The 18,574-nt window shown below is 35.0% G+C and overlaps 1 protein-coding gene across 11 annotated transcripts in view; it reads right to left on the reverse strand.

Annotated features, from left to right (window-relative positions):
- LOC116778687 (uncharacterized) overlaps positions 1-18,574 on the reverse strand; it is an 89,370-nt gene that overhangs the window by 3,824 nt on the left and 66,972 nt on the right. For 2 of the 11 annotated variants that reach the window (XM_061529649.1, XM_061529645.1), the window contains 19 exons: positions 18,105-18,133; positions 13,423-13,575; positions 12,368-12,487; positions 11,168-11,333; positions 10,844-11,084; positions 10,180-10,529; positions 9,871-10,035; positions 9,646-9,801; positions 9,369-9,510; positions 8,432-8,524; positions 8,267-8,358; positions 7,618-7,711; positions 6,289-6,409; positions 5,877-5,941; positions 5,650-5,729; positions 3,282-3,377; positions 2,920-2,956; positions 2,527-2,660; positions 200-454 (listed from right to left, as the gene is read on the reverse strand). In XM_061529649.1, coding sequence (XP_061385633.1) covers positions 200-454; positions 2,527-2,660; positions 2,920-2,956; positions 3,282-3,377; positions 5,650-5,729; positions 5,877-5,941; positions 6,289-6,409; positions 7,618-7,711; positions 8,267-8,358; positions 8,432-8,524; positions 9,369-9,510; positions 9,646-9,801; positions 9,871-10,035; positions 10,180-10,529; positions 10,844-11,084; positions 11,168-11,333; positions 12,368-12,487; positions 13,423-13,547 — 2,532 coding nt within the window. In that variant the 5' untranslated portion in view covers positions 13,548-13,575; positions 18,105-18,133. Of the gene's footprint in view, positions 1-199; positions 455-2,526; positions 2,661-2,919; positions 2,957-3,281; positions 3,378-5,649; positions 5,730-5,876; positions 5,942-6,288; positions 6,410-7,617; positions 7,712-8,266; positions 8,359-8,431; positions 8,525-9,368; positions 9,511-9,645; positions 9,802-9,870; positions 10,036-10,179; positions 10,530-10,843; positions 11,085-11,167; positions 11,334-12,367; positions 12,488-13,329; positions 13,578-18,104; positions 18,134-18,574 lie in introns of those variants that run through there. The other 9 variants (XM_061529652.1, XM_061529646.1, XM_061529651.1 and 6 more) reach the window with 9 other exon arrangements.

The following is an 18,574-nucleotide window of genomic DNA, read 5'->3' on the forward strand; positions in this document are numbered from 1 at the left end:
GGAAATATAATTAAGTTATTTTAATGGCACTTAAATGTCACTAATTTGTATAAAAGCAATTAACATTTGATTTCAGTATTATGCGATCATAATTGAACTTATGCTTTTAAAATATTTTCAACGTATGATAATAATAAAAAAAAATGGAGAGCTTCGAAATTAAGACATTAAAATAGATTTTTAGGTTAACAAAACTCACCTCTTCGCTTTCGAAAACATGACATATCATCTTAGGCGTACGGTTCAATTTTGGTTGATCGGAATCATTCTCGTGGGGTACAAACCGTCTCCTTGCCATCAACACAACCAGGTCCCCTATATCAGCTATATAAGATATCGTTCTCAAAGCATGATCCATCATTATTTCCTTCAACTCAGTGTTAAGGACCATAATCTTCTCAGTTGATATGAAAAGATCAACTTCGGTGCTCGGCTGATTTTCACCTTCTGGAGCCTGGAACAAACACAGGACTTTGCAGAATCTGTTCCTACCTCGCAAGAATATTATTAAAATCAAACGATATACCAACAAGAATAATTAGTTACAAATCATTTTCAATAAATGGCATGGCATGGCAACATAATTCGACATTATTTTCAGCGACTTTCTTAACTTTAAAGTAGGGTAATAAGAATGATGATACATGGAAGTACTTCAAGTCGTTCAAGAAAATTCCAGTAACTTAAATAGCTGCATTAGCGTACACTTACCAAGGCCTAATCCAATGATAGCATGGGAAAAGATGTTGAAATGATTAAACATCAGACACAAGGAAGCAAATACCCAAAACGAACATGCACAACAAAATTAATTAATATAGTATATTTGAGATAGCTAGTGTGATCGACGTAAATTTCAATCATTGCATCTGGCAAAATAAATACCAATATCACCGTTCAATAAACCTGCCAACGTCAAAACATGAATGGATAATCAGTGACGTCACGCTATTAAACCAAACCACCTTAATTTTGGTGACGGCCTCCTCGACCATATTCTTTTTGGGTCTCCTCTTCCGCCGTCTCGAGTCCTCGTCGACCTCGACGGAGCCGAGGAATGAGAGGCGGAACACGGCCGCGGGTGCCGCGTACACCCCCGAGTAGGGTCCCTCGCAGCCCCACTGTGGGACACACCGGCTAACCTCCTCTCGCTCTCACATATAACACCCTCCCGCTCTAGCAAGTGGTTTTGCTTGCTTTCATCGATTCAATACATTTTGGTTTGGTACCGTACCCAATTGCGACGTTAAATTTTGTTGGCTAAGCTTAAAGCATTCCTTTGTTTAGCAGAATATAAGCTCGAATAATAAAATTTTATTACGTATTACATTAGTTCAATGACGACCACGGGGATAGCTATTTTTGTCAGCGCGTAAACCAATATAATATTAAAATATAAGCCAATTATCGTTCCCTGAGCAAAAGCAAGCAAAACAACTGGAACACGCAACTCGAATGATATGTGAGAAGCGAGCGAACCGTTCGTCATTATGAAAGCGGCCCTAACGGAAGTCGACCTTCCTTCATTGAGATAAGGTTTGAAATATGTTGTGCAAAGCTATTCCGTTCCGTGCTCCTTGGATGGCCATCTTAGCCGGTGTGAATCGGATCGTGTCATGCCATCGTATCGTTGATCGTATGGTAACGTGCAAGCTGAGGCATGTTTGTTGTGCAAGCGTATCCAGTGTACAGACACCTTAACGATATTCATGCTCTTAATAAAAAAACACGTTAAAATATCTCTGAGAATTAAAAAATGTTATATGATAGAAACAATATCCATGTCATGACTAAAAATGATCCAACTAAATAGAGACATTACTCGCGTCACCTAAGACGTACATCCTGAAAGGAATAGGGATGCATACAAAGCAGAGCAGCAAGCACAAGCTATAGATTGAAAAAAAATATCCAGAGGAGGCTAGCCGGCGATACGGGATCCGACATCTTCGTGATCGGGTCTGGGTGAGGAATACACTGAAAAAAATACTCTAACGCCATGTGAATACGATCGCATTTACATTGGCGGACGGGATTGGCCGACCTAGGAAACATAGCTTACGGGTATACGGCATTTATCTATAACTAAAACAGGTACATTGGCATCATTAAATATCAGGGCACAAGGATAAAGGATATCCCCACTAGCATTCTCAAAACACTAACATATGATGAGCATGAACTTACTTATGGGTTAATCAAATCGATGATCCAAAACTGAACAGGAATTTAGCGCTCGTCCCAAGAATATGGAAGTACGGGAACAGAGTTGAGACATTATAGAATAGAATACAGAGACTAGGAAGAGGTAACTTCATGCTCACGAAAATACGTCTACAAATATTACATCAGATGATAAGTAACCGATTCACACGGGCAATGGTCCATTCGAATGTTAAGAGATTGACATTAACAGAAAGGCTATGATGGATTCTTTGAAACAAGTCATTATATCTTATAGACTGACTGCGAGTTAAGTGTTAGTCGTATGTCTCGTATTTCTTATCTATTTATCGCTGACGTTACCTTGATCCGAGACACAGCTTCTTCAGCTTGCAGCATCCTTGTAGCTTTGGTCGGTTGACCTTCACACGCCAATTGGGTGGAGCCTAGATAACGGGCTCTGAACAGCACGCCCTCTATCAAGACTGCGGCCCAATCTGGAATAGATGCCATTGGTGGAATTGGTGCATACTGTTCTCAAGGTAACTTATTACGACAACTACTCGGGAACTTCGTCGATATTTTTTTTACATTTATAGTAAAAGCTATGCATTGTGATTCACTCAGACAACTTACCGAAAATAAAATCCAGGTGAAGCATAAAAGGGAACACAAGGTCAGTGGTTTATTTTACTTATCTTTAAGTTAATTTTCACTTTAAGTTTATTAAAACTAATATTTTCTTTTCCTACTTACCTTCCTTGTTCTTGCTTTTCTTTTTCCCGTCCTTATCCTGAAAGTTATAAAACATGTGTCAACTCAAAAACGATATATTGTTTTGATTTCATTTATAAATATACCAAAGATAGTAAAAATATTATTCACATATAATTATTAACAAACATAAATTAAAAATAATAAACCAAATTTGTGAAACTAAACCAATATTAGTAAAGAAGAACATGAATCGAGATGGAATTGAACAGAAATACAATTTAATAACTTTAAACAGCTCCTCGCATACAGTCAAATCTACACGCACGCACTCATATCTAACCGCAGGCACTCACTTCAACACGCACGCACGCACGCACGTCACTCATTTAGTCACAAATTACCTTTCCATTATGCACTTCGTCTTCCCTGTGATCATCATGAGCGTCCCTTGACCCACCCGACGGCATCACAGTACGAGACTTAGGTTTACGCCAGCCCTGGACAAAGTAAATATATCATCAATATTTCAAATACATATTGATCAGACGATACGTGGGAAATTCTCTCGCCGCTATTTATATCCATAGCAATTAACTGAACGTACTAGACATTTGAAAACACATTCTAAAATCTAAAGAATAAAGTCACATTTATCGACTGGACCTGGAGCTCATCGACTAAATGGACTAAATATAAATCGCAATAAATTTATTACAAGACAGCAGTGACTAAAGAAAAGTGACATTAATGGATTACCACTGGTCTCCTTCGACCGTACTCTAAAAAGTATTCCCATACAACGACTAACCTGCTTCTTTTATTTACAAATAATAACAAAAATTAACTAAGTCATATAAAATAATACCACAAAACTAACATCACACATATAGATAGTTCGATTATAATATTTTTGAGCGACTTTCATTATTTATATTCATATATTGATGACATTTTATCGACCAGCCGCTAATGTATTAGTATAGAAGCAACGTTAACATAAAGCACTAAAACGAAAATTTTTCAAGCTGTCATAACAAACAGGAAAAAATTTCCTCGAATTAAAAATCGATATCTTTATCTCAGAACTAGCACCTAACGGTCTGCAGCGCGATAAGATCGTACATCAACAACAATGGGACCTTATTTTTTATTGTTTCACTTTTGACATGATCCTCATCAGCGTCGTCACTTTGACTGGAGTCACTCACTGAATCACTTAATACATCACTTCCGTCCACAGTGATTGTATCGCGAACGTTTTCTTTACAACCAGCTTTACTTATTTCATCGTTTGAATTAAATTTTGTTTTATATTCTGTTTCGACACTTAGAAAACAAGAGCCCTGGTCGGAGGTGTCATTTTCGTTAACGTTTAAACCGAGCACATCATTATCATCTTTTGTAACGGGATCATCGTCATCCTCACGATGTACCTCAACCTCAACATTCATTTTCGTATAGTAATTCTCATAACGCACACCAAATACGACTGTATGAACATGTGGTTGTTTCTCAGCGATATGTTATCGCGGACTGCTCGCTCGCGTATAGCAGACAGTAGTGTTCACAGATAAATAAAAATACAAAAAAAAAAACAGATAGGACAGTTGAATAAACAATGTATAATTTTTATATCTAGACGACACATGCAGATACAAGATCGAATGAAGTTATATAAATATTAACACGTGAAATAAAAACATCTCACTTTTTTTTAAAAAATGAATTAGATGAGCGTCGATTTTACCATTTTTAAATTTTCAAATATTATATCGAGAGAGCGCATTAAACAATTTTCTTTTATATAAAACACATCCGAAAAACAGTATATTATTTAAAACAAACGTTGAACACTCCGTAAGGGGTCGGTCACACGTGTGTTATGTCAAAACGTGAAATTCCTCAATATAAGTTTGACACTTATAAACATCGATCTTATAATTATTAATGACAATTCTATTCAAGTAATGGACGATAAATAATCAAAATATTATGATCAGACATGCAACGTCCGGCGACATCTATGAGTTTATATGAAAAACTATGACTTCATCTATGAAGCACGACACAGTTAGGTACAAAGCTGTTAGGTGTTCTATGTCATGTGTAATAGTCGTACAAGGTCGGCCCGAACGGTTGCAGTGCGCTTCATTGAATCATCGCATATTTTAAAACTGTAATATAATTAATACTAATTTGTGCGTCTGTTTATCAGAGTCGTTAAAAACTTGTTTGTGTTAAGTACATAAAGTCTAAATCATAAATATATATTTATATAATATAATATTATTTACCTATTTGTATGCGAGTGTTTGGGAAAAGTCACGTACAGAAGTTATTTTTATTTATATGGTAAGAAAGAATTGTTCCTGGTGTTGGAATCGTGTCACAGTAGCTTAATTGGAAAAGCAACCGGTATGTGATATTTAAAAGGTCACAAGTTCGAATACTGTGACCTCCGAAAATTTTATTTTTAGGTTTGGTATTCCAGTTTTAATTTATGAAATATTTTTTATATAAAGAGTTATGAAAAACTTATTTTCAATATAAATAATACTACTATTTTCGTATCAAAATTTTTATGTTCATCTCGTCCGCCCGCGATCACGGTCGCTGCAAAGTAACCGAAACGTCGGGAGTGTGTAGTGAAAAATAATTATAAACGCGTGCATAGAGTACATCCGAAATTATCAGTACTACTTCAATGACTACTGGCGAAAGTCTTAAATCATAATTGTGTCTCGGTAACAATCTATGACCACCACTTACTTTATCATCAAAGAATCCTTGATCATCAGTCCTCTGCTGGCCGAGCAGTCTGTCCGTCTCCAAATCTGTGTCAGCCTCGTCTGAAAGCGTGGATTTTGGTAGAAAATTTAAGAATACAAACCAGTATCTAGAACAGTTTGCAATATGTACTATCTTTAAAAATATTTAATTGATCACTTATTTCATCACAATTATGCCAAAAATATACATAGGTAACAGGTGATCACCTTCATCGCCGCTTGCTGGTTTTATTTCAACTGATTCCGTACTTTGAGCCGACGAGGGCCTTTTCCTGGAGAAAAATATATACAGTTATAGCTGATAGTATTTCCTTATATGGCAATATTCGTATGTCTAACACCCCTCTATCCTATCTCCTGTGTTCAAATCATAATCATTCTGGCACAACTCTCAGACCCTGATTAAGTGTGAGAAAATTTCAGATGTGCTTAAGGCAAGAAAAAATAAACCATTAACAGGAAAGTGCGTTAACTCTATTCAGACAAGAAATAAAAAATGCTGCACGATAAATGAACATTCATCTTATACGAATAACATCAAAATACGCTATAATCTATGGACGTGTTTCTCCACACACAATATCATGGCGTCCCCATCATTAACACAAGTTCTCCTCACCTCGGGTACACGTCTTCGTGGTGAGATCCGTGGCGATGATGTGGCGTGTGTGTTGAATGCGCCGCATGTGTTCCGTCTGCCGGCCGGTGGGGTGCCGGAGCTGGAGGCGGCGGAGCTGAGGCTACGGACGGACAACAAAATTAATACTCATTAATAATTACTTGATACAATTAATGAACTGAAGGTAAAGTCAGTACCAAAGAGCATTTATATATTTAGTCATATTACTGGTACTGTACCGGTAAAGTACTGTCTTGATGGAAAATTTGTAGTGATCATTGTATTACGAAGTAAAATTCTTGATCCATCCAAGTAGTCCCATCGCAACAGTATGTCTTTAGATGTATGTATTTTTGTCATGGTTGAAGCCTTCAATATTTCGACATTAATTGGCACAAGTCATTGAGAGCAAACGTATCACTGAGACTACCGTTTATGTCTAGCATAGAACGCTTCTATCTAAGTCACCATGATAAGACTACCCGATTTAGTTTCCATGCTCAATAGTGTACAGGCGATGTTTACTAAACTGGCCGAGTCTAATATGACTCGATCAAGTAGGTTACCAAATGTGGTGTGCTGAGCCCATTTTTTAAACGACTTCACGGAAGTAGGAAGTTCTCAATTCGTCTGAACGCCAAAATGATACAAGTTCTTTCGCTTTATCAAAATTCCAGAACATTACACTAAATATCGTGACGGTATTGGAATCTTTGGATGGCAGTGTCTTGAAAGAGACGAACTAAAGGAATCATTTAAAAAGCTTTAATAGATTCAAAAACTCTAAGGATATTAGGGAAATCTAGAAGGTATTTTAGACCGGGGCGATTGCTTTTATTTTTCATAGGACTAAAACATCTCCAAATGTAGTGTTGTCCAAATATTAGTCAGGGGTTCCTCAATATCAAATACAACCACTTGTTCGAAAAAAATATTAAGAATAATGAAGTCTTCATATCATATAATTTGATATCGTCCCTATTTGGACGGCTTTAGCTGTAAGCATGGGTTCTTTCCAAAGTCTATACCCAATTCTACTGTATACGCAAGGACGGTATCATTTCCATAACAGATGTTCATGGGCGTCGTGAAGCATTTAGCTACAGGTGGACCAGCTCTTTTACTTTTTTTGTATGAAAAAACCCCATAGAAACATCCGTAGCTGGAGAATCAATAAATTTTATTTGCCAACAAACTATATCGCATGCAAAGATATGAAAGATATATTTCTGTCTAATGTAAATTCCAAGCAAAAATATAGGCTCTTTTTCTTAATTATTTTATATCAATTGCTGTAAAATTATAATCAGTATATAATTGTTTTATTACCTAACGGATCCAAGGAGTGCAGATCAGCGTCGGTGAGGACGAGGTCAGTGTTATTGACACTGTCCACTTGTTCCTCGATTGTCGCAGAATGCGTCTGTGAATAAGACATGCCTTGACTTGACCAAAAACTTGAGAGTCAAAGTTAAACAGAAGTTCTCAGTTAAGTTCTGACAAATAAAATATGACGGTACCATATAAAGGTAATATTATTATTTATTCAATTCAATTTATCAACACAAACACGTCTCAATCCCGGAACTTTCCGGGTCCCAACCTTGAATTTATTTGAGTTTAAAAATAAATTAAATTTCTAGTCGCTAGTATAGCTATTTACCCAATGATATAAACAGGAATGAATCTTCCGAATGTTGAAAATATCTCAAAAAAATTTTACCAAAATTCATGACATCTAGGATGCTCGCCAGTATTCATTGTAATAAAACTAATATTTTTCGGATTTCCTATGCGTTTATAATTATTCTCAACAACACACACGATATCACATCTCGTCCGCCCGTGATCACGTTTGCTGGCAAAGTAACCGAAACGTCTGGACTATGAAGTCAAAAATAATCATAAACGCGTAGTAAATCCGAAAAATATTAGTTTTATTTAGAAAATTACTTTAAATAAATACTATATACGACACCTGTAAAATGGCATTGTTATTGTCCGCGTCTGACGTGTGTCCCGATGAGAGACCGTCCTCGACTATGGGCAGCGTGCGAAGTCCTTCTTGAACTAAAGGTTATATAATTACCATTCAAAAGTACCGACAGCATGTCAATGTCAGACATTTATTAGTAGCTCTCACCTTGCATTTCTGCTAAGTCCGTCTCAATGATGGCCATCGACAGCTGTATCTCAGATTCGTTGGCAGGAAACATCGCGGGGTATCTGACACAGGCTGGAAAAATATATTCCACTATTTACACGGTACAATGACCGATTAAAATTTTATTTAATAATAAATAAATATATGAATCTATCTGAACAACTCAGGATTGTTGTGAAGTTAGCCTTTTAATCTGCTCATAAATATTGATCCTTTGTACCAAACGAATATGAAAATACATTTCTTAATTCCACAGATAAGCGCAATCAAACAAGATTATTACCTTTTTGTTTCGTTTTATTTTATATTATTCCTTTATAATGAATAGATAAAAATTACAATAACAAGACATCCTTCGCCATAATTCAGTTGAAAACGTATTACCGGAATCTTTTTTATTATCAATATACTCCCCAAACGATTGAGTTGGTCATAAAAATGAAAAAGACCGTCCAAACGTCGTATAGAGAAAGCAGTTTGGATACAAAAATGTTTCAATAACATACATAAAACCAATCATTTTTCATATTGATGTTTGATTGAAATATGGAATAAAAATAATAGGGTTGAGATTTCCAAACTTGAGGATCAACACAGAGAACAAAACTATAACAACCTTACAGTCTATCGACTAATAATTTAAAGGCTAGGTCGACTTTGGACCAACCAGAATAAATAGGACCAGGAGTAGTTAACCAACGGCATTTCGGCCAGGCTAACAACTTGGAAAGGCTGAAGAATATGTATAAATTAGGTTATTCTCAAAGAGAATTCTTATAACGGCTTCTCTACCAGGCAATGAAGAATTGTCGCAAGCATGTCAAAAAATGTCAATGCTCATGTTTGGTTTTTTCTCAGGATAAAAATTAAAAAAATATCTTCCTAGAATGTAGGGTATAAAAGGGGCTGTAAATACCTTTGACGGGCATTTCGCTTTCTGCGCCGGCCACTGAAAGGTCACTGCGTGAGCTAGATCCAGGTGGGGAGCCGCAAACACTAGCGCCGTCACCCGGCTGTAGCGCTGATATTTCTGGAGACGGGAAGCGACCACGCTTTTGCTGGAATTGACGATATTAATGGCTATGATTTCCTGGATATTCTATAGGAAGTTTTTTCGGTACATGGGATAAAATCTTCTGAAATTATTTTTACTATGGTTAGGTAAGGTAGTTATTAATATTTTAAATTATTACCTGTAGTCCCAAGAAGTCCGTGTGATTATTCAAGGCGTGTGGAGATTCTATTGGTTCGTTCTGAGGCCAATCCGACTCGCTCCCGTCGATGCCATTTTCTGACGGACAATCTTGCGTTTGTCTTCGAAGTTCGTAATCGAGTTCCTGGAAAAACGTCTACATTAAGCCTATAAGTATCTCATACAAAAAAGCAATGACTACTGTAATATTAAGGTTAATAGTAACCTGGAAATTGACTATCTCGTCATTAATATTCTGCTGCTGTCCAGGTAAAGTGGGACATCTAAAGAACTCTTCTAGGACCTTTCTTGTTTCCGAGAACTCATACAAATAATCGAAAGCCGCTGAGCCGGGCGGAGGCGTTGCATCTCTACTCTCAGGAAGTACTCTCTGAAACACGATATGAACCAATTATTTAGCTAAACATAATTTTTTTATTTCCTTAAATTAAATCAAACAAGAATGAATGAAAGAAATCACCACATTCACCACTTCAATACATTACATTTCGTAAGGTAAACTTATTGTTAGTACCTGAGGGAACCCTGGTCGCGGTGACCTGACAGGAGCCTTCTGTGACCCGATGCCATATCTTCTCGGGGAGCCTTCGTACTCAGCTATCGGCAGTTCCCCTATGACCCTAGTGACCCTGTTCTTATCTTCATCCCCCGACAGCCATACGGCAGTCGGACTCCCTTCACTCAACCTGACATCCTCCGACCTCGAAGACTCACTCTCATCACAACTCAATTCACTTTTATTGTTCAACATGTCACAATCACCGTTTTTCATATTGTCTAAAGTCCTTTTAACACTCAAATCTATTTCGTGGTCACTAGCGTCTGGGTCCATCCTCAAACCTAGGGACACAGAATTCAATATCACTGAAAATAAAAGAGAGAGAAAAATATGTTTTCATGAATGATGATTTGTTAATTATGATAGGCGATGTTTAGTTATCGTGCGTGTTAAATGAAAGAAGCAATTAAGGCAACCTACAAAATACTTTCCGGTAGGACATCATGTATATTTCTATAAGTTGTTCGTGAAAAGACCAAAAAGATAAACACTAAAATCTTATAAGCTTTTTATATATAAAGGAGAAACGCAAACAGTATTTATATAGCAATAAAGAGTGTATTATTTATGTAGTATGCTATGAAGCAATATCTGTTGAATCTGAAAAATATGTTTTTACCTTTCCAATCATCGTTTTCATCAAAAACCATAACTTCCCCATCAGCCACGACTGCTATCGGACTGCTTTTTGTGCTCACGTCATTTATTTTATGTGGGTCTAGTATAGGTGAACTGTTCTTTGGTATCCCCATGGGATTCTGTTCTATAGTCGCTTCCCGATCACCATTCGTGTATGTTACGGGTGATGTATGACGTGATATCATCTTTTTTGGTTCACTATTAATTCTGTGTATAGTTATCTGAAATTAGAACATAATACAAAGTCAATTAAATTATTGTTTCCTCAGTTTCTTAGAAACGTTTTTTATTGAACTACACTCACTTCATTATTGATGTTATTATCATTGGTATAGTCTACGGCGTCTTTGTTGAGTGAACGCACTTTGTTCCTGAGGTTGTGTTTGTGAGTGGTGCTATGTCGCAACTTTCTCACAGCCTTCGCCCTACTTTGTGAGTACAGTTCTCTGCCTCCGGCGATTTCTATTATCCTGGAGGGGGGGACGGAATGTTAATTATTCTACGTTAAAAAATTTTTCTTATTTCAGAGATCTACAATTTTCTCCTTTCTCAGCATGAGGTACTATAAATTCAAAGACGACACGTCTGAAGGCCTGCATGTATGCAGGTTATGTTTTAATTGATTCTGAACTGGATTTAAACGCTATATAGGTCACTGTTAATATTATGAATTGAATGATTATAATGTAGAGTTCACACCATTGTCGCTTTATAAGTATTATCTGAATTATTTGAATCCAATAAAATGGAGACTTCGACCCATAAATAAAATGAAGTAAAAATTTTGTGAAAAGCATCACTTCTATCAGAGTTCGTATTGGAAATTGATCGCCCCGCCAATTGCTGTACTTCCGTTGAATCAACCACGAATCTATCCATCACAATCGACAAAATCCATTATATTCTTAAAATACATTTTAAAAATACGAAACCATTTCTCTAAATAGAAATAATATGTATTTAAGATAAAGATATGAAAACCTATTCAAATTCCGTTTAAAATCTTTATTGCTGTAGCTTAAATGAAGCCTTATCCGTTTATTTAACCCAAAGCATTTTATATAAAATAAAGCTATTTGAAGAAAAAGTACATAAACTAATATATCCTATGCAAATAGACCTACACATCCAAACAAAATGGCGATCCACCAAAGTGCCCTGATGTTGTCAAAGTAAACAACGTCAGACGTCCAAACATTCGTACCTTGACCGATACATGAAAACATAAAGTATGTCTTACTGAAAATTTAAATAATACTGGAAAATGTCTCATTAGGAAACCAGTAATAACATAATATTAATTGGAAAGAAAGGCTGTACAATAAAAACTTTGGTTTATTTATATTGATAATTTTTTACTCTGTAGGTATAACCGGGCATCTATCATAACCTTGATCTATAAGAATTACAACTCTGACATTATCCTCTGCAGCATTAGTGATATTGAAATGTATAAAAATTACGTATAATATTAACATTTCTGGTTAATATGGTATCTACCAACCTCGAGTCCCGTAGCTTGTAAGTGCCACCTTTAGTGTTAAGGATGACTTGGTCTTGCTCTTCATCAGAGGACGCGTTGTTTACGCTAATCATGTCTCTTCCTTCCAGACCAGTACTCAGTCTGTGAACACAAAGCCTTAAGACACTACAAAATCATTAGCGAAATAAGCAATAAATCAGTAGCTGTCAAAATACTATAACTAAGGCTTATGGCCGCCACTACTTCAGAACTATAAGAGTAAACGCAAATCTACAGCAACTCATAGGTTAAATAGAGCAAGGTCGTAAAAAGGCTGCGATAGTTGCCAAAAACTCTGCCAAATAGTAGGACGAAAATCATTCCAACGAGCACAGAACATTGCAAAATCTAAAGACCTGATAACATTAGTAAAAACATTCAATACGACCCACACGGGTCATTCTCATCAAAAATAATTTAAACTACTATTTTACATACTAACTTTTTGGAACAGCAGCGTCGCTCGAATGAGTCGTTCTTAAAGTAATAATTATGAGTTAGATATATGTTGTATTCATATAGCGTTACAGTATATCTAAATGCGCCTTTCAAATCATATATTATATTTCATAGTATGTCGGCCTACCATGAAAGAAAGTAGGCCATATCGCTTCTTATTTACGAGAAGGCAGTTTATATTTTGCACTCACATCACACGCCTCGATTATAGGACTCTCGCCTTGCAGGCGGTTGGATTTGAAAATCAGAAAGTTTTTTTAAATAACTAGGTCGTTACGGAGTAGTTAGCGATCAACACGCGAAAAGACAATTACCTTCATTTTCAGCCAGGCTTTGAGTTAATGGAATATAATGATTGATCGATAAGTACTAAAATAGAACGCCGGATGTATCGGTCTGATCTATTGTATTCTATAGTATCGAGTCAGCTACGAAAATCTGATTGCAATTGTCTTTTTTATGCACTAGCTTTAAGCTTTACTTACATGTTAATATGAATGGGGTAAAATTCTGGGCTGCGTAACCACTAAGCACTGCACATAAAACAGCATATGATGACTGGTTTCGGTCATAGGTACCTGTACCTATCGTGCTGGTGCTGCATGTTCTTCGGGCGGCACTTGGGGAAGAGGCGGGTGATGTTTTCGCCAACGTCGGAGCCGGGCGTCGAATCGCCGGCGTCCGGCCTCAGCGCCGCGTTCATGTCGCCACTACAGCCGTCACGACGCCGCCTCTACCGGCAATACGCCGATTGTTTAGCAAATTATGAACTGAACCAACACAAAATCCAAAATTTACAGATAACCGACAAAACAATTATGGGCTTGTATTTCATGACATAAAAATTAAATTTTAGTAATGGCTTTTATTGTAAATTTTATTTACTTTCCTAAATCAATTCGCATATGATATAACTACAAAATAGTTAAGTTAAAAATAAAAATTTAGTAGTAATATCTTAATACTGATATACTCGTTTTTCTTTTATCTCAAGGGCTAAGTCTGAAAATATAAAAACATGTACCACAGATATAGGCGGAAAGTCGCGTGATTTGATGAAAATTTCTAGTTTCATTATAGTTAGGTATTATAATGAAATCATAGCAATAAATAATATAAATCAATAAGGGTTGTATCGCAAACATCCTTAAGCATTTGGTTTTAATAAAAAACCTCAATTTCGCGTTATATTCGAGGCGAGGGCCACGACGCGTGCCGCATGGCACCGACCGGCTACCAGCGGTTCACAACAATCCGATCGATAGCACATTAGCATTGTGGCGGGTACGACAGCGTTCAGCGAAATCTATGAAGTACTAAAAAAATATACAGCGGTTGAAAATAACAATACTATACAGAAAAATATTAAAATCAAACAGATCACGGTGGACATGTGTTGTACGTAACGATATTCGATTTTTTTCATTAAATGAAATGTTTATAAAGAAATGTATTACTATTGTATATAATAATATTTTAATGTATATACCTAACGTTAAACACGCGAGCGTTAATGCCTCTCTTGTTAGATTTATAAAGAGAATTTTCTATTATTTTAAACTAAGGTATTTTCAGTTCCATTGTTATAATAATGTAAAATTGATTTCCGTTATATAAACAATGTAATAATAGACCATTTAATTTAATTTTTTCAATAAAAACTACTTACATAAACGAAATTCTCTACAATATATGGATAAAAATGTCAGACGCCAAATTGGCTTAAATGGCGTGACAAAATATTTTGATATATTTAGGAAGACAAAGAACACTTAAACTTAATCTTGCGCCGAAATCTGTGTAAGTTAGTTACAATTTACAACTTTAGGACTTTCTGAGACGTAAAAGGAGGTCAAGTAAATTATTTTGCTGTGCGAGTTTGTGAGTGACTTGGACAAGGAATTAGTCGCGGCTCTTCATATTGTGAACAGTTCACAACTTCTAATTAAAACCACTTTATAAAGAGCAATGAAAATCTTTGTTACTAATGAAGTCGTTATTTTCTAACAGTTTAATATATGGCACAGTTTTATATAATCTAACGCAGTGACCTATTGCTTTGCACTGACAGTTAAATTTTGTTTTTTGTAAAAATATGTAAATATTTTAGATAATCAGATATCGCTTATTTTGTAGTAATAAATTCTGATGTTCTGATATTCTCTGTTATTTTATATATAATGTGGTTTCGACTGAATTGTATTATTGTTATTAAAATATGTATTTATTCGTACATCTATATTTCTTGTTTGAGAGATTTAAAAAAATATCTATGATTGAAAAAAAATAATCCAAATGTAAAGTGTATAAAATTGATAGATATTAAAAATGTATAATAAATCCAATATAATTGACTTATATTACGATAGTCAAAGTTATTATTTTAGTGGGGTATAAAATATAAACTACAGAAAAATATATAAAATTTTTGTAAGGGGCAGACAAAAATCATAATCTGATTCTGAGGCAATCTGATTTAAAGGTTATCACTAGGACGGAAGATTGTAGAGTGCTGGGAGAAGAATAGATATTTGATAAAAGTAATATCATACAGTCCCGGTAAGATTTCCAGAGGACGGGGACGCTGTCACGGCGTCGCTTCGGCCATTAACGCTCAAGACGTTCTCGGAACGTGACTGGAAAATGGCCATTGCTTTTATAGAAAAACTTAACACGGGATGCCTTTTAATATTAATTGTTATATTACATTTATTTATTACTACGATTATTAGGTTGGATATGTTTATCACACTAATGATCAAGATTCGTATGACAGCACAAGTTTGAAATAACAACTTCAAATTTCGGACAATTAATTGATTATGCTTCTTTCAAATACGTTGATTTTTCCTTCGTTATAAATTGGAAAGTAATTTCAATCTGATATCTGGTAATAGTTCCTTAGTATTTCCTTAACACTGTTTCATGTTAAGTCGCAGTTGTGTGATTAAAACACACAACATTAAGAAGCCAAATATTTTAGCTTATGGCCCATATCGCTAAGTTAACTGTCGCGTGTTTGCTTTAGAAAATATAATTTAACTGAACTAAACTGAACTTAGAGTTTTGATGGTTACGGATAAGGCGAGCGAGCATTAATCTCTGTCTCACAGTCATATTTATTCATTATTTGTTAATAATTTTGTATGCTCCCGTCGACACGCTATGTTCCGCTCTGGACGGAAAAGCACCATATCACTAAAACATTTCCAAAATCCTCACTAACGCGTAATTAATTCACGATACGAGCTTCGCCAGCGGGTAGGCATATCCGATGATATAATTTCAAATATCAAAAGCAGACTCAACTTAGTTGAAATACAGAATAATATTAAAGTTATTTTTTAATATTCCACATTATCTGTAGCGTCGGTGGATTACATTGGAAAATTATTTCCCGTGAGACACTTCTGTTCTTTCAATGTGGATTTGAGGAAAATTGCGTCTTAAACACGACCTCGTCTGTATTATTCAAGACGCTCGCGCTATGTTTCAAAAATAAACTTTAAATGAAGAAACATTTCAAACTTAGTCTACAAGTATAAAAAGAATGTTTTGATACGGTTTCTTTTTTTATTTAAACTAAATATTAAAAAAAAATATTAAGTACTCTAGAAAAATAAATTTTATATTTAAAAACAATCTATAATAATCGGATTAGGTAGAATTTGTTAGAAGCATATATCATGATTTCGTTACATTTCATTATTTCTGTTGTAAAATATTATATTAAAATAACTTAAAAGAAATAATTTAGATTCATATATAAGCTAAACACTAAAAAATATAACAAGGAATTAGGAGAGTAGGATTAAAATTATATTTTTTCTTTTTTTATTAACTTATATTTAATTTTAGTGGACTGTCGCAAAAATTTGGTATTCTTCAAAACAATACCATGCCTTTATTACTTTGGTGATATCTCATGGTTATAATTTCTGACGACGCTCACGTCACACACGAACTACAGCTTCTCGAAGCTGAACTAATTTAAATTCCTAGTAAACGTGAGTAAGAATAATTTGCTTTTGATCGAAATAATGAGACAGGCTGTTAAAACCATCTCGTAATAATAACAGCTTTATTTTTATAACATTTTATGCATATATAACATTAACAAATTCTTTACAATATTTGTCTTACCAAGATTATTTTTCATGACCAAATTAAAGCGTAAATTAAGTAACGCTCCATAAATAAATATTACTTTGTTGTAATATTTTTTCACGTACTATGCTTTCAAAATACCCAAGGGAAGTGTGAATGAACTCCTAGCATTCGCAACCCCAACGTCAACCTTTCTAGAAACCTTTACTCTTACAACCTATAATTTACCGCCGATATTATATTGCAGTAAAATAAAAATATCTCTTAACTGAACCTGTTTATTCGATAGTATCATTATAACTAAGTCCCCCCTCGATATTCGTCTGATTCAAAAACATATCCATATATATTATAATTTGAATAATATAAAACACCAAACACGTTCTTCAAGACGAAACCTAAATTTCCTGAAATTTCACATCTCCCAACACTGTAGGCCGTAAAGACGCTCATTACCAGCGGGAAACTCAGACGTAGCAATATCCTCAAAACAAGGCGAGAAAATTACACTTTACGACGTCACCATATTGTACAAGATGTAACAAGGCAATAAATTAGAGTGACACGCACAGATTGACACACAACGGACCCTATCTACATATTGAAAATATATAGGGACATCAATAAGACTACCTCCAAAATTTTGTATTACTTTGTATATAAATAAAAAAAAAGCTTTAATTTTAAAGAGCGTATACAGTACAGTGTTTAGTGCTCGATAAATCTTTACTCTCCGTCTTTGGTTATGAGGACTACCGAAATGTGCAATAACAAAACTTTCCCTGTATAATGATGTCATTTCAAGCGAAGTAGAGATTAAATACGATACTGCAAAAATGGAAAGAAAATTAAATCGCACAATACTAGAAAGAGATCACTTCGACATTATTTAAATCGGACAACGAATCGTTCTTTAAACTTCGGGAATACCTTTATTTTTACGACAAGAAATTTAATTTAAATCGTACAAAGTTCAAACAAGTTGTTGTTCCAAGTGAGTTCGAGAGAGTTCGGCTCTCGCTGAATTCTAATTGTGATTAATAAAAGTAAAGCTTGATTATTAGGCGAGTAACAAGCGGTATCATTATAATACATTTTAACCGCGGCCTGTTTGAAACAACAGTCAAGTTTTTGTTTCCATTGTCCTAGTTACCTTCTCTTAGCATTTTGTCCGCTTTGTACCTGAAACAAAAGAGTATTATTCATTAATTTAGATTTCCTAGCATTTCTTTTCATGGTAGAATTATGCAATTATATTATTACTACTTAATTTCTATTCTTGTAAATCAAACTAAAGTCTTAGATGTCATTAATTTCTTTTCTCTTTTTTTTTTTGTCGAATTAAAGCCCTGTACACAAAACTGAACCTTGTTTTAATTAGGCATTTAATGTATTTGAACATCAGTCCAACACAAGCGGGAGACTGAAAGTTTTCATTTCTACTACAATGGACAACGAGAAACAAAAGTCCTTCACTCCGAAACTTGATACACATCTACATAACATAAATTATGTATGTCACTGCCCTAATTTTGTAATGTAATAACATCCCATGAAGCGAAGACAGCGCTTGAAAATGGAAATGTGAATTTATATAAAAATGCAGGTTTAATGCGATAAGAG

This window comes from Danaus plexippus, chromosome 6, assembly GCF_018135715.1.
Source record: "Danaus plexippus chromosome 6, MEX_DaPlex, whole genome shotgun sequence".
NCBI classification, from domain to species: domain Eukaryota; kingdom Metazoa; phylum Arthropoda; class Insecta; order Lepidoptera; family Nymphalidae; genus Danaus; species Danaus plexippus.